Genomic DNA, 16,030 nt, shown 5'->3' with positions numbered 1-16,030 from the left:
GTGGCCGACCCAGTCCTCTGTTCCCCGGGTGGGGAGACGGCTGTCTGATTTGTAAGAGGAATAGGTCAAGATAAGTACCGACCAATGGGTTCTAACTATCATAAGACAAGGCTACGCATTGCAATTTGCTCAGCCTCTCCAAGATCTATTTCTAGTTTCCCCTTGCGGATCACGCCTCAAACCGCACAACATTCGTCAAACCCTTGACCGCTTGCTCGGTCTGGGGGCTATCGTCCCAATCCCCCAGGAGGAGTGCGGACGCAGCCGATACTCCATCGTCCCGAAGAAGGAAGGGTCCTTCCGGTTGATCTTAGACTTGAAGAAGGTGAACAGAGTCCTCAAGATTCTGCGTTTCCGGATGGAGATCCTGAGGTCTGCCATTGCGGTACGCACAGGCGAATTTTTGGCGTCCCTGGACTTGACGGAGGCATATTTACGCAGTCATTCGCAGGGATCACCAGAGGTTCCTTCGCTTCAAGATCCTCGGCGGGCATTTTCAATTTTGTGCCCTGCCGTTTAGCCTGGCAACAGTGCCCCGGACGTTCACCAAGGTGTAATGGTGGTCATGGCAGCAATTCTTTGGAGGGAAGGTATGCTAGTTCACCCGTATCTGGATGGTTGGCTAATTCGAGCAAAGTCGAAAGCCCTTTGCGAAGCTGCGATCATGAGGGTCGTGGATCTTTTGGAATCCCTGGGATGGGTAGTCAATCAGGCCAAGAGCAACCTTATCCCGTTCCAGATCCTGGACTTTTTGGGGGCCAGGTTTGACACTCGTGTGGGGAAGGTGTTTCTGCAAGGAGAGCAGATCTCCAAACTGATGCAGCAGGTCCGGCATCTTTTGTCTCTCCTTCTTCCCAAAGCCTGGGATTATTTGCAAGTCCTCTGCTCTATGGCGTCCACCCTGGAATTAGTTCTATGGGCATTTGCTCATATGAGACCTTTACAATGAGCTTTACTCTCCCGTTGGGATCCAAAGTCGGAGGAGTTTTAGGCCCCATTACCACTCACAATCTGCCAGGTCCGGTCTTGGCTGGTGGCTGATTTCGGAACACCTCCAGCGCGGACTGGACCTCGAGGTCCCCCAGTGGGTGGTGGTGTCAACGGATGCCAGTCTCTCTGGTTGGGGAGCAGTCTGCCAGTCACAAGCTGTTCAAGGCCAATGATCCGCGGAGGAGGCGAGCTGGTCCATCAATCGCCTGGAAATGAGAGCAGTGTGTTTGGCCCTGCAACTCTTTCTACCGATGGTGCGCAGTCGGGTTGTCTGAATCCTATCCGACAATGCAACGACGGTAGCCTGCATCAACCGGCAAGGCAGAACCAAAAGTCAGCCGGTGGCGACCGAGGCAGCGCAGCTCATGGACTGGGCAGAAGGAAATCTCACCCTTCTGGTGGCGTTGCACGTCGCGGGCACCGACAACGTGCAAGCGGATTACCTGAGGAACACGGGGCAGAAGGAGTCGACACTCTGGTGCTTCCATGGCCAACGCTCTGGTGCTTCCATGGCCGACCTCAGTTCTCTATGCCTTCGCCTCATGGCCATTGGTTGGCAAGATTCTCCTATGGATAGAGGTCCATCAAGGGGAGGTAATCCTGATAGCTCTGGAGTAGCCCCAGTGCCTGTGGGGCACTGGGGCTACTCCAGTGGACGGTCCTCTGAGGTTAGGTCATCTTCCCAATCTCCTGCGTCAGGGTCCTATATTTTTTGACCAGGTGGACCCCTTTTGTCTAGCTGCCAGGCTTTTGAAAGGAGGCAGTTGAGAAAGAGGGGTATCAGGAGGACGTGATTGCTACTCTGTTCAGGCACGAAGGCCTTCTACCTTGATGACTTATGTTAGGGTATGGAAGGTGTTCGAATCTTGGTGTAAGGAGCAGGCCATCCTTCCCCATCAGTCATCGGTGCCACAGGCTTTGGCGTTCTTACAGAAGGGCTTAGCCAAAGGCTTGTCTTTCAATTCCTTCTGGGTCCAGGTGGCAGCCTTGGGGTGCCTTCTAGGCAAGGTGCATGGTCGTCCGCTTCCTTAGGAGGGGGCGAAGCACTTAAATCCCCCGGTCTGCCTGGTTTGTCCATCTTGGAGCCTTAATCTGGTACTCAGGGTCTTATGTGAAGCTCCTTTTGAGCCCCTAAAGCGAGCTACCTTAAAAGACCTCACGCTGAAGGCGGTATTTCTGGTGGCAATTTGCTCAGCTCGCTGGGTGTCCGAGCTTCAAGCCCTTTCGTGTGGGGAGCCTTTTTTGCGTATTTCGGATTATGGGATCTCGATTCAGACGGTTTCGTCTTTTTTTGCCAAAGATGGTTTCATCTTTCCATGTGAATCAGTCTGTTGAGCTTCCGGCTTTTCCTCACGTTGAGCCGGAAACACCACACACGAGAGCTGAAACGTTTAGATGTTCGATGAGTTCTCTTGCGCTATCTGGAAGTCATGAATTCCTTCCAGGTTTCTGATCATTTGTTTGTCTTGTGGAGTGGCGCATCCAAGGCGACTATTGCCCGATGGTTGAAGGAGGCTATTGCGTCTGCATACATTTGCCGGGGTCTGCTGGTCCCAGCAGGGGTTGAAGGCACATTCGCTACATTCTCAGGCCGCCTCATGGGCGGAGTGTCAGTTGATTTCCCCGCAGGAAATCTTGCAGGGCAGCGACCTGGAAGACGTTGCACATTTTTGCTCATCATTACTGTTTGGACGTCCAGGCTTCGGACGTCAACAACTTTGACAGTGGAGTTATTCGAACGGGATTCTCAGGGTCCCACCCTGTGTAGGGAAGGTTTGGTACATCCCAGCGGTCTGGACTGATCCGGGTACGTACAGGGAAAGGAAAATTGGTTCTTACCTGCTCATTTTTGTTCCAGTAGTACCACGGATCAGTACAGACGCCCTCCCTTTTCCGAGGGTTTATCACTCAGTTTTTTCTTGAGAGTCCACGCTGGCAATTTGTTTTTACTAAAGATAACAGAAGAAGATGACAAGTTTCTCTTATTCTACTTGTTAATGTTCTTGTTGCACAATTTCGATCGATGTTCCATATTTGCCTGTATTGCCTTTGGTTGATCTGCAAGGTTGATCCTCAATGTTACTAGTTTCTGCTTTGAGACTGTTTATACTGAGGAGATGCAGGTAGCACACCAGAATAACAGGGGGTGCTCTACAAGTTTTTTCTCTGTCTCCATCTGCTGGAAGGGAGGCAAAACTTAGCGGTCTGGACTGATCCCTGGTACTACAGGAACGAAAATTAGCAGGTAAGAACCAATTTTTCGTTACTCGCAGAGCGGCCTACTAGCTCTTCATGGGCCAATACATGCTGGACATCCTGAAGCAGGTACAAGAGGTGGCCGAGCAGCTGTGTCAGCAGTAGCAAAACACCCTCCAGACATGGTGTATAACGGTCTGGACTGTAGAAAACAAGGCTCCGCTCAACCTACGATGTTTTCAAGGTGTCATCGAGAGTCTTTGCTGCAGGAATCAGCACCTGCAGACTCACCTGAATGCGGGCCTCGGATTCAGTCAAGAGGTGCAGGAAAGGTTTGCCAACATGCCGTGCATGAGTGAGAATCTAAGGGCCTTGGAACAAATTTCTAAAAAGAAAAAAGATCAAAATGGTTTACCCAGGCTCCTTGATACCTTTTCTGCAAAAGGGGAATTGGTTATGCTCTCTCAATCTAAAGGACACATTCACTCACATCGAGATCTTCTCTAGCCACCGGAAGTATCTCCAATTCATGGTGAGAAAACAGCACTTCCAGTACCGCATTCTATTGTTTGGGCTAGCGTCTACCTTGCAGATCTTTACAAAATGTTTGGCCATGATTGTGGCTCTCATGCACAGACTTGTGAGTACACATTTTCCCCTATCTGGATGATTGGCTGGTCAAGAGCAGCTCTCGCGCAGAGGCCAAGGAGTCCATGCAATCTACTATCCGGGTGCTGGAGTCATTAGTGTTCATCAACTACCCCAAGTCCCATCTCAGTTCGTCACCTCAGTTGGAGTTCAGCGGAGCCTTGCTAGGCCAAGGAGATTCAAGGGAGCCAGCAGGTATCAGCATTGCACATATTGAGACTGTTGGGCTGCATTGTTGCAACTGTGCATGTTTCTCCCTTGCCATGTCTGCACATGCAGAGAGCCCAATGGACCCTAAGGTCTCAGTGGCTTCAAGTCATTCAGGATCTGTGGGACTGCATTTAAGTCACTCCGTCCCTCTGGGACCTTGTCCTGATGGTGGGAAATTTCCAATTTGGAATATAGAGTGCACTTCCAAATTCCTCCAGGACAAATTGTCCTAACAGATGTATCCACTCTGGGCTGGGGTGCTTATGTAAATGGGCTCATCACCCAGAGTCTTTGGTCTGCCCAGGAACTGTTACGCCCGTCAGTCGCAGACAGCTGCGACCACTATTGCTCACCTTCTTCTTTGCCTCCCTGACGGGGTAGATTGGCAGCCTCTGCTAGCTGCCGACGACCTGGCTACCGCTCCCAGGCCTCCCGGGTCAGCACAGATGCCGCCGACCGCCATCTTGCCATCGAGACTCTCTAGGTGCGCGCACGGGCCAGTCTTATCCATGTCATGACGGGAACCTCGGGGACGTCCCTTCGGATGATGTCATGCCCCTTGGGTACTTAAGCCTGCTGGCCCTGCCTATGGACGACTTGGCAAAGAGTTCCATCCTTGCTAAATCCGCTTCGCTCCTGAAGACCTTCGCTCCAGTTCCAGTTTCTCGGCATGGACGTCTCAGGTACCCGCTCCTCGGGGGCCCTTTCCTCGTCTTGGCTATCCGCTCCTCGGAGGGCCTATGCCTGGGATTCTGCCTGCCCTGCTCCTCGGGGCTTTCCTGGAACCTATACAGCTCTTCGTGAGTACTCCGTTCTGCGGACCCTCTTCTGATCTACCAAGGACCTCCCTGGTGTACCCGCTCTGCGGACCATTACCATTGCTTTGGAGGACTCCTTTAGGTATACCCGCTCTGCGGGCCTCGTCCTACTACTTCGAGGACCTCACTGGCGCACTCCGACTTGCGGACCGCTACCATCTCTTACTGAGCACCTTCACCAGCATTCCCCACTCCGCGGGCCACTACCAATTCAACAAGGACCTCATCTACGAACCCTGCTCTGCGGGCCACTGTCATCTCTCCCAAGGACCTCTCCGGCGTACCCCACTCTGCAGACCACTACCGGATCTACAAAGGACATTCTCTGGTGTAGCCCATGCTGCGGGCCACTACCACCACTACTGAAGACCTCGCTGGTGTACTCGCTCCGTGGACCTTTTACTACTCTACAGAGGTATTCCCTCTGGGTCTGTGAGACTTCCTCTCTGGAAGTCCCCACTCCACGGGTAGTGCTTCTATCCCTTTAAATAAAGACTCTAACCTGCCTCTGATTCTGACATCAGCTGAGACCTTGCCTCCCGACAGTGAGGCTCACGGGATTCCCTCCTGTGGTCTATACCACCTCTCACTTCGGCCCAGGGCCCACTTTCCAACTACCCTAACAGAATCCTAACAGGAACGTCTCTGTCAAATCAGCTTCCTGGAGCTCTGGGCAATCAGGTATGTGCTGTGGGCTTTCGGAGATAGCTGACAAACAAAATTGTGTTGATCCAGACAGATAACCAATGGCAATATACTACATCAACAAGTAGGGAGGTATGGACTCTTACCTCCTGCATGAAGAGGCAGTCCAGATATGGTCATGGGTCCTCTCCCTCAGGTCGATGCTCTGGGCCACATATCTGGCCAGTCTGAAATCAGTCCTTCAGACCCTATGAATAGTCTCTGGACCCAGGGGACAGAGAACCGGCTCTTCCACCCCTGGGGAAGCCCAGAGGTGGATCTGTTTGTGGTCCCTTGGAATAAGAAGGTTCCTCGGTTCTGTTCTATGTACAGGGCAAACGGCAAGCTAGCCTCAGGCACCTTTGCCCTTCATTGGGGCCAAGGTCTCCTGTACTCATATCTTCCAGCTTCGCTGGTAACAAGGATGTTGTTTAAACTAGGGGGGAGGGCAGAGGGACTATGATTCTCATAGATCTTCATTGGCTGAGGACGGTCTGGTTTCCACTGCTTCAGGAGTTGTCCATTCGGAAACCGAGCAGACTGGGGACTTCCCCAGCTCTCATCACTCAGGATTGGGGCAGGTTACAGCATCCCAACCTCCAGGTCTTGTCACTCACAGCTTGGATGTTGAGTTGATCCTACAACCTCTTAATCTCTCAGAAGATGTCTTTCATGTTTTCATAACTTCCAGAAAGCCTTCCACCAGAAAATCCTATGGACTGAAGTGGAGGAGGTTTTTTTGTATGGTATGAGCATAAGGCCCTAGACCTCTTCTCCTGCTCAATGCAAAAACTGCTTGATTACCTTCTACACCTTTCCAAAGCTGGTCTTAAGACCAACTCAGGATTCATCTTAGTGCAATTATGGGCCGATTCAGTATGGTGCGCTCGGCCAAGCGCACCTTTAGCCACCATTTGGCCGCATGTTTTCGACACGCTATTTTTACCCCTTATACAGTGAGGGGTAATAGCGCGTGGAAAATGCGCCCCCCCTCCACCCCGAAACTAATAGCAAAGCCGCACATTTTACTTTCAGAAATTAACGCCTGCCCAAAGGCAGAAGTTAATTTCGACCGGCACAGGGAAAGTGTACAGAAAAGCAGAAAAAACTGCTTTTCTATACACCCTCCGACTCAATATCATAGCGATATTAAGTCGGAGGCCCCAAAAATAGAAAAAAATAAAAAATCTGCCTGCGGCCCGCAGATTGGAAGATGGACGCTCAATTTTGCCGGCGTCCATTTTCCGAACCCGTGGCTATCAGCGGGTTTGACAACCGACGCTGGTAAAATTAAGCGTCGGCTGTCAAACCCGCTGACAGCCGCCGCTTCTGTCAATAAGGAGGCGCTATGGAGGTGCTAGTGTCCCTAGCGTCTCCTTTTTACCATGGGCCCTAATTTGCATACCTTTGCTTCCTGAATCACGCGCCCAGGAGAGCGGGCGCTCTCCCGCGCGGTTTACTGTATCGGCCTGTTAGTGCATATCACAATGGTGTAGAAAGTAGGCTTATCTCTGTACAGCCTATGGTTGTACATTTTATGCAGGGTCTGCTTCAATTGGAGGCTCCCCTAAGGCCTCCTGCTGTGTCTTGGGACCTCAGTGTAGTGTTAGCTCAGCTGATGAAAGCTCTGGTGACCTGAGGTACCTGCCCTGGAAGGTTATATTTTTGGTGGCAGTCACTTCAGCGTGCAGGGTCAGTGAGCTCCAGGCCTTAGGGGCCGATGCAATAAAGTGTGCCCAGCCTAGCGCACAGCTTAACGAGCAGTTGGACGCACTTTTGGATGTGCATCCATAACCCCCGATGCAATAAAAGGATCAGCATGTCCAAAGCACACGTCCAAAGACGTAGCTAATAGCGCACATCACATGTAAATGCCATGTAGATGAGGCTACTAGCTATTAACCGACAATGCAAAAAATAAATTCCAGAGCTTAATTATGTGTTGAGTGAAAGAATTTTCTCCAATTTATTTTAAATGTGCTGTTTGCTAACTTCATGGAGTGCCACCTAGTCCTTTCTGTTATCTGAGAGAGTTACCCGTTCAAGTCCTTTCGTGACTTTGTAGGCTTCTATCATATCCCCCCTCAGCCGTGCCTTCTCCAACCTGAATAGCCCTATTCTCTTTAACCGTTCTGTGCCCTTTATCAATTTGGTCACACTTCTCTGCACTTTCTCCAGTGCAGCTATATCTGTTTTTTGAGATGCAGCATCCAGAATTGCACACCGAATTAATGGTGTAGTCTCACCATGGAGCAATACAGAAGCATTATGGGGCAGATTTTAAAAGCCCTACGCACGCCGAGCCTATTTTGCATAGGCCGGCGATGCGCGCATGTCCCGGGGCTTGAAAAAAGGGGCAGGGCGGTCTGGGGTGGGGGCATGGCCAGAGGCCTCCGATGGGCTGCTAGGCCGGGGGATCGTGCGCCAGGACTTGGCCCAGAGGCAGGCACAACTTGCATAATAAAGGTTAGGGGGGGGGGGGGGGGGTTTAGGTAGGGTTAGGGGAAGGGAGGGGAGGGGAAGGTGGGAGGGGGGTGGAAGGAAAGTTCCCTCCAAGGCCGCTCCGATTTCGAAGTGGCCTTGGAGGGAACAGGGAAAGCCATCAGGGCTCCCCTAGGGCTCGGCGTGCACAAGTGTGTACCCCCTTGCGCTCACCGAACCCGGATTTTGTAACATGCGCGAGGGGGGGGGGGTGGGGTTTAGGTCTTACATTTAACTTGCCAATGCTTATGCTTTATATTATTTTCTTCTGATGGATCCTTCTTCCAATTTTTGAATGAAGATCTTTTGGCTAAAATAGCCTCTTTCACCCCACTTTTTAACCATGCTGGCAATCGTTTGGCTTTCCTTCCACCTTTCTTAATGAGTGGAATACATCTAGACTGCGCTTCTAAGATTGTTAAAAAAAAAAAAAAAACCCAAAACCCCCCCCCCCCAAAAAACCCCAAACCATGTCCATGCCTATTGCACATTCTTAACCTTTATAGCTGCACCTTTCAGTTTTTTTTAACTGTTTTTCTCATTTTATCAAAATTTCCCTTGTGAAAGTTTAATGCTAGAGCTGTTAATTTTCTTACTGTCCCCCTTCCAATCATTAATTCAAATTTAATCATGTTATGATCACTATTGCCAAGCAGCCCCCACCACTGTTGCCTCTTTTACCAAATCCTGTGCTCCACTGAGAATCAGATCTAAAATTGCTCCCCCTTATCGGTTCCTGAACCAGTTGCTCCATAAAACAGTCATTTAATCCATCCAGGAACTTTATCTCTGTAGCATGTTCTGATGTTACATTTACCCAGTCAATATTGGGGTAATTGAAATCTCAGTGTCACATTAGGGGGAGTGTATAATCAATTTCAAAAAAATCAAATAACATACAATAGACAAAATGATTTTTTATTCACTTAAACATCTTGTAAATTAAAGCAAATCATTTACAATCCTACATCACCATAAAATAATACACATATATATATATAAAAAATATACAAAACATACATTACATATACAATACATATAGATACACATTAAAAAATCAATCACCACCCGTACATACCACATACGCACTGAATAAAAAATTTAAAAAAATACATTTTTTTTTACAATAACCTCTATAATTGTTTGCTTGTGGAAATCCAGGATAAAGTACTCATTCGAAAGAGGGTGATCAGATCTTCAATTTACCCTATAGATCGTCACATGGAAGATTGTCCCTAGATATATTTATGAAAAATTAATTTCAAAAAAGATCCCTACCAGGGCACAAGTTTCGCCTCCAAAAAGAGGCTGCTTCAGGGGAACTGCTAACAAAAGATCTGACACACAAGGAGCAAGGAAAATGTCTGGTATGGATCAAAGGGAAAGCATGCTGAATGCTATTTTACACCATTTTTCCAAAGAGAAAAAGTCCTTATTTTGGCTGTGCTGAGAATACCTTTCACAAAAGAGCCACATATGCCTGCATGCAACAAAACATAGGAAGGATTTATTAGATCAAATATATTTGAAACAACTTTCACAGAAAATCCACCTATAGCCGCACATCACAGAAAAGGAGAAATCTTGTTTTGAGCGGATACTCTAAACAACGAGACGAGCACAGCCTGCGAGCTGGTTAGTGCCAGCAGCCTGGTTCCACCCTGATTAAGGTGGATCCTATCCCTTCGGGATAAGACTCCCCTTCCCCAAAAAGTTCCCCAGTTCCTTACAAAACTGAATCCCTCGTCCTTGGACCATCGTCTCTTCCAAGCATTGAAACTTCAGGGCTCTGTCTGCCTCTGGGGACCTGGGCATGGAACAGAGAATGCTACCCTGGAGGTTCTGGTTTTCAGCTTTCTACCTAAGAGCCTAAATTTGGCTTCCGGAACCTCTTTCCCACATTTTTCTATGTCTGTGCCCACATGTACCATGACAGCCAGCTCCTGCTCAGCACTGTCTAAAAGCCTATCTAGGTGACGCATGAGGTCTGCTACCTTTGCACGACGTAGGTATGTAACCAGGCAATCTTCACACCCACCAGCCACCCAGCTATCTGTATTCCTAATAATCGAATCACCAACTATGACGGCCAACCTAATCCTTCCCTTCTGGGAAGTAACACTGGGAGAGACATCCTCAGTGCAAGATACGTTATAGTAACAGAGCACCTTTTGTCAAGAGCAACATGATGCACTGAAGACACATGTGACAAGGGAATGGCGTATGGAAAACGCATGGGATCAAGGTGAAATTGAGAACCTCTGCTGTGGGTATTGGTGCTCTCAGACTTACATGACTGCAGGCTTCAGACTTACAACAAGATGTCCAGGATATGCCCTGCAATAGAGAGAATCTCTTTGGAGATAAGATCAAGGAAGCAATGGCTCAGATTGAAGTGTTGCGCAATCTCCACTGCCACTCCAGATCCACTCTCCTTTTCTAAGATATGTATGAGTAAAGCATCAAAGAGGCCTTTCTATTCACTGAGGAGACATTATGCTTCACCCCCCGATCCCTGTCAACAGTAGAGATCTCACTCTTGTCCCAGACAGCAGAGGGCCCAAAAGCTATAGCCAACATCCCAGCCAAAATCTGGGATGAGTTTTGACTCGGTGAGAGCATAGCTGGGATCCCAGTATCTGTGCCAGTGGTTCTTCCTATCAGGGTGGGGGAGGCAGTTGAGATTTTTTATAGACCATTGAACCACTGTAACCTCAGACTCTTGGGTCTTCAGCTTAATCAGAAAAGGATATAGATCATACCAATTGGGAATACCACCAAATTGCCCCCCAAGAAATTCTTGGTTTGCTTCTTCGCACCAGGAAATACTTCAGAAGGAGCTCTCCTCCTACTTGGAGGCCAATGTGGTCAAACCTGTTCCAACATTTTCCTGATCTCAAAGAGAACAGCGGAACTCCATCTCATCCCAGGCCTTGAGCAAATTCTTGGTAAAGGAAAAGTTCAAGATGATTTCCCTCAGCACCTTAATTCCCTTTTGAGGAAAAAGGGAACTAGCTATGCTGCATGGATATAAAAGATGGTTATACCCAAACAGGGATTTTTCCAGATTTCAGGAAGTATCTCAGATTTGTAGTAGGGAAACATCACTATCAATGTCATGTACTGGCATTCAGCCTAGCATCAGCACTAGGGGGATTCACAAAATGTCTTGTAGTAGTTTAAAATTTATTTATTTAAATTCTTTTAATATACCGATGCTAAAGACGAAGGTCTTATCGTACTGGTTTACAGCGTAACCAGGGGTAACCGATTAAATAGAAGAAAGTTACAATGAACAGGGATTTACAATGAACAAGGATTTACAGAACAGAAGAATTAAAAGCGAAAGAACTTAGTTTAACATAACTCTAAAGTGTAAAGTTAGTAACAATCAACATATGATACTGGCTTAGGCGATTGCCTAATAAAAGAACAATCGAACTGTGTAAGGAATGATCCAGGGGAGGGGGAGGGGGGGGAACTGTGAACAATTAAGGGATGAGTGTTTTCGATAGATGAGGAGTGATCCATCAAGGGGAAGGCTTGCGAGAACAGCCAGGTTTTCAGTTTCTTTCTGAAGGAGAAAGGGCAGTAGTGACTGTGCATCTTCACTGATTAGGAGTGCATGTATATCCCTACCTGGATGTTTGGCTGATCAAGAACATATTTCAAGGAGGTGCCTAGAATCGATGAGCAAAGCCATCCAGGTGCTGAAGTTATTAGGGTTAATTGTCAACTACCTCGTCACATTTGAGTCCATCTTCTCAATAGGAATTTATAGGAGCTCTACTAGACATGAGTCAGATGAAAGCGTTCTTCCTATCGGATTGTAAGAATAAGGTATGGGTAGGCTAGACTTAGCATAATTAAGCAGGAATGTGTCTAACTTTTAAAAACAACAGTCTCTTGCATTAGAGCTCTTCAAATATTCAAGGTAGTACCATGCTTGAAGAAATACATAGCGCTCTTTGAGATCTTGAAAGAAAGACATCATCCTTCCTTCGAATAATAGTTGATAAGGTTGAGCCAGTTTTACTAAACTTCAAAAGAGGCAAAAGGTAAAGTGTAGGAGCATCATTTAACCCAGCTATCTTGTGAGCATACAAGCAGGTGCTTGGTGTGCCAACAGACCTGGGCATGCTGCACTTCTTTAGCTCGTTGATGTACCATATATACCCGTGCATAAGTTGATCTCATGTATAAGTCAAGGGTATTTTTTGGGCCCCAAAATCAAGATTTATCTGTTCACTGTGATTAAGTCGAGGGTAAAACCTAAGGGGCTTATGAAATGGAGAAATCACACTAAGAAATAAACTGATAACTTAAAAAAAAAATCACTTTTATTTATTTTTTTAAAAGCAGAATAGTGTCTCATAAGAAAATGTCCCTGCTGTATGAATCCTTCTCTCCCTCCCCCATGGCTGCCCTCCCTGTTTCAATCCTTCCTTCCCTCCCTCCCCAAGGCTGCCCTTCCTGTTTAAATCCTTCCCTCCCTCTCCCATGTCAAAATTTCATTAAAAAAACAAACAAACCCCAAAGCCAACCCCTACCCATCAAAGCTCCCCACCCTTCCGACTCCGGGTGGTCCAGCGGGTGGCCCAGGAGTGATCTCCCGGTCCATCAGCTGCCAGGGCCCCTACCATGTGACAGGGGCCAGCCCATGGCACCGGTAGCCCCGTCACATAGTAAGGGCAAAGGGCTGCCGGTGCGATTTTGATTACTGGCAGCCGATGGCCCAGGAGCGGGAGATCGCTCCCGGGCCTCCTGCTGGACCACCAGGGACTTCGGGTGAGCTGGAAAGTTGGGGGGCTGTGCACAAATACAGTATAGTATGCGTGTATAGTTTGAGCCAGCTTTTTTGTGCTAATTTTCTGGCATAAATTTCTTGACTTATACACAAGTATATACACGGTAATTGGAATGTCACAGGCTAAACTGGCAGGTATAGTAGCTTGATGTATGCACATTTATCAAAAGGACACAAAATAGGTTCCTGTTGTAGACAAGCTTCAGGGCTGCTTAGGCCAACATCCAATATTACTTTCAGTAAATAAAAGGCTTACAGGTGAATTTTCAAAGGAGTTATGCATGTAAATGTAAAATACTATTGTAGCAATTTTCAAAAGCCATTTACCAATGTTAAGTGCACTTAACGCAGGTAAAACCTATTGGCAATTGAATGGCATATATTATAGCAATTTTCAAAAGTCCACTTACATGTGTAAATTACCCGTACACATCTAAAACCCAGTTTTAAGCATGTAAATGCTTTTGAAAATTAGGCCCAGTATGTACTATATGGGGAAAGGTGGATGTGCATTCCTTTAGAAAAAGTTGTCTCTGCTTGATATGTTTATGTCCTCTCTTCTCCAGTACGTATTGCCACTCCAACTGGTGAATAATCAGACCATGACCCAATGGATGGAGATCTTCAGGACGATCATTGACAGAGACGTCCCAGCTGTAAGAAAAGGTTTATCTGTTTTATTCAGGAAAATAGGCTTTGATTTGTTAATGGGTTTGTCTGTGGTTTTGCCGGTCTGTCTTTGTCTAAGAAGAATAGTTCTGTTTTTCAAGGAATGTCTGGGAAAAGGAGCCTTCTATTAAACAAAATTCTTACTGAAAAGTGAGACCCAGTGTTCTTTCCTTTTGCACTTCTGAGTTGTCAACTGTTGCTCTTTAGGCAAGAATCTCATTCCCTGAGGACAAGGAGGATGATAGACCTCACACATGGGTGACATGATTAGATGGAGCCCCAATGCGGAAAACGTATGTCAAAGTTTCTAGAACTTTGACTATGCACACTGAGCATGTGTCCATGCAGAGTCCCTCTTCAGTCTCTTCTTTTCCATGGAGCTGCAAGCCTCGTGGTATAATTAAGCTCATTTTGACTGTTTTTTTGCCTTGTGGGAAAACCTTTATACTATTGTTTTCAGGGTTTTTTCCCCTTTGATTCAGTCGCCGGGTCCCTCTTGGTACCTTCCCATACTGTCTCTAGTCAGGGTTTTCAGTGTTTTAGGTAAGTTTCCTTTCGCAGTCCATCAACACCTGCCGCCATCGCCCTCGACTTTGCGGCCCTTTTGTTTCACTCCGTCTTCGCCATATCCAGTTTTCGCCGATGCCTCCAGTACCCCGGACCATGTCTATCACTCCTCCTCATGAGGTATATATCCTCTGCCTCGGTGCATCGCATGATGACCTGGGTTGCCGCTTATGCGCCCGGATGACCCCAACAAGATGGATCAGCTCCTCAGAATGAGGAAGTCCTGAGCCATCGGAATCGGCGGCATCAACATTGAGGGAGCCACACCAATGGAAACCATGCCATTGACATCAGTGGGACCGTTGATGCCGCCGGTGGGTAGGGGCACCAGAGACCAACCATTGTCTATCTCCTCCAGGCCGAGGATTCCATGTTCATCATCTTCAACCTCTGCACTGGGAAAAGATCGGGCCAATCATCAAGGGAAGCCTAAGAAGCATTTGCACTGGTCCCCGTCAATACACAGGGATGCACTGGCTTTTGCTGCAATGGCCCAGAAGTGACTCTGCAGTGAGGAGAGCCCATCCTTGATTGGAGCGACAGGGTCTGCAACGGTTTTCACTGGTCCTAGTGCCAATTGCCGATTCCCCTCGCAGGTCCGAAGAAGATCTGGCCTCCTCTCCTTCCTCCCAGTTAGTGTTGGCTTTGGCAATGTTTGAGGAGGAACTGGTGCGCCAAGTCCAGCTGGCGGTGGAGCAGGCACTGTAGGTCTTCAGTCCTGTGGCACCAGACCTGGTGCCGCTCGCACAGCTCCTGGAGAAGCTCAACGTGTTCATTGGTGCATTAGCGACCCAGCTGGTGCTGTTTCCCGGGCCAGAATTAGTGTCCGGGGCATTGAAGCATCCCCAATACGGTGGTTATTGCCGGTTCCTCTAAGGAGGAAGCTCCGCCAAGGCTGGCAGAAATGCTGAGGCCTGAAGGCCCCCCCGTCCTGTTCTACTGGTGCCTGTACCTCTGGACAAAGTCCAAGCACCTAGGGCCTCATCCCCTGTAGCATATAGTGAGGATGAGGGTCCCTATGACCCCTGGGGGATGATCTGACGGGGTCCTCCTCTGAGAACTCTAATGGTCTCCTGTCAGACCCTTCTCCAGATGAACGAAGGATGTCCCCATCTGAAGACTTTACTTTCACAGGGTTTGTGAGGATGATGGTGGAGGCCATCGCATTTCAACTTGTGACAGAGGAGGATGTCAGGTACCAACTGCTTGAGATCCTCTAGTTCGTGGAGCCTCCTAAGGAGATTGTGGCAGTCCCAGTATACAAGATCCTTAAGGAGTTGCTGCTGAGGATATGGGAACACAATCCCTCCCATTAACAAGAAGGTGGACAGGGTCTACCTCATCCAGAAGGCTGCCAGGTTCGATAAGTGTTAGCTGCCTCACCAGTCTGTGGTGGTCGAATTCGCTCTCAAGAGGGCCAAGTGTGCTCGTACCCATTCCTCATAGCCCCCAGGTAAGGACCACAGAGCAGTGGATGCTCTTGGGAGGAATATATTTCAAGGCACCATGCTTATTGCCCGCATTGCTGCCTGTCAGCTCTATATGAGCCAGTATTCTCGGGGACACCTGGAAGCAGCTTCAGGAGGTGGCTGAGCAGTTGTCTCTACTGCAGCAAGACACCCTCATGTCGCTGGTACACAAGTGTCTGGAATGCAGACAACACGAGGTCCGTGTAACCTACGATGTTTTCAAAATGGTATCGAAAGTCTCTGCAGTGGGAATCAGTGACCGCAGAATGGCATGACTGCAGACCTCTGATCTCCAACCAGATGTACAGGAACAACTTGCTGACGTGCGGTGTACTGGAGAGAATCTCTTCAGAGATAGGGTGAGGGATGCTGTGGCCCAACTTTGGGACCACCATGAGACCCTCCAACAACTGCCAGTATGTCAGACCTGTCCTCATCCAGGAGGCCGTCAAGACTGAGGCCTAGGAAGTCTTTCTTTTGCCAGAGGGAAG

The 16,030-nt window shown here is 48.2% G+C and overlaps 1 protein-coding gene across 2 annotated transcripts in view; it reads left to right on the top strand.

The window, feature by feature from the left end:
* IPO8 (importin 8) overlaps positions 1 to 16,030 on the top strand; it is a 285,959-nt gene that overhangs the window by 99,068 nt on the left and 170,861 nt on the right. For both annotated transcript variants that reach the window (XR_003856437.1, XM_029600000.1), the window contains exon 6: positions 13,401 to 13,490. Coding sequence is in view for 1 of the 2 variants with exons in the window: in XM_029600000.1 (XP_029455860.1) it covers positions 13,401 to 13,490 (90 nt within the window). In the remaining variant the exon portion in view is untranslated. The remainder of the gene's footprint in view (positions 1 to 13,400; positions 13,491 to 16,030) is intronic.

Source organism: Rhinatrema bivittatum, chromosome 4 (genome assembly GCF_901001135.1).
Source record: "Rhinatrema bivittatum chromosome 4, aRhiBiv1.1, whole genome shotgun sequence".
NCBI lineage: Eukaryota > Metazoa > Chordata > Amphibia > Gymnophiona > Rhinatrematidae > Rhinatrema > Rhinatrema bivittatum.
The sequence above is the reverse complement of the archived record's forward strand: the minus strand, read 5'-3'. Positions and strand labels throughout refer to the sequence as shown.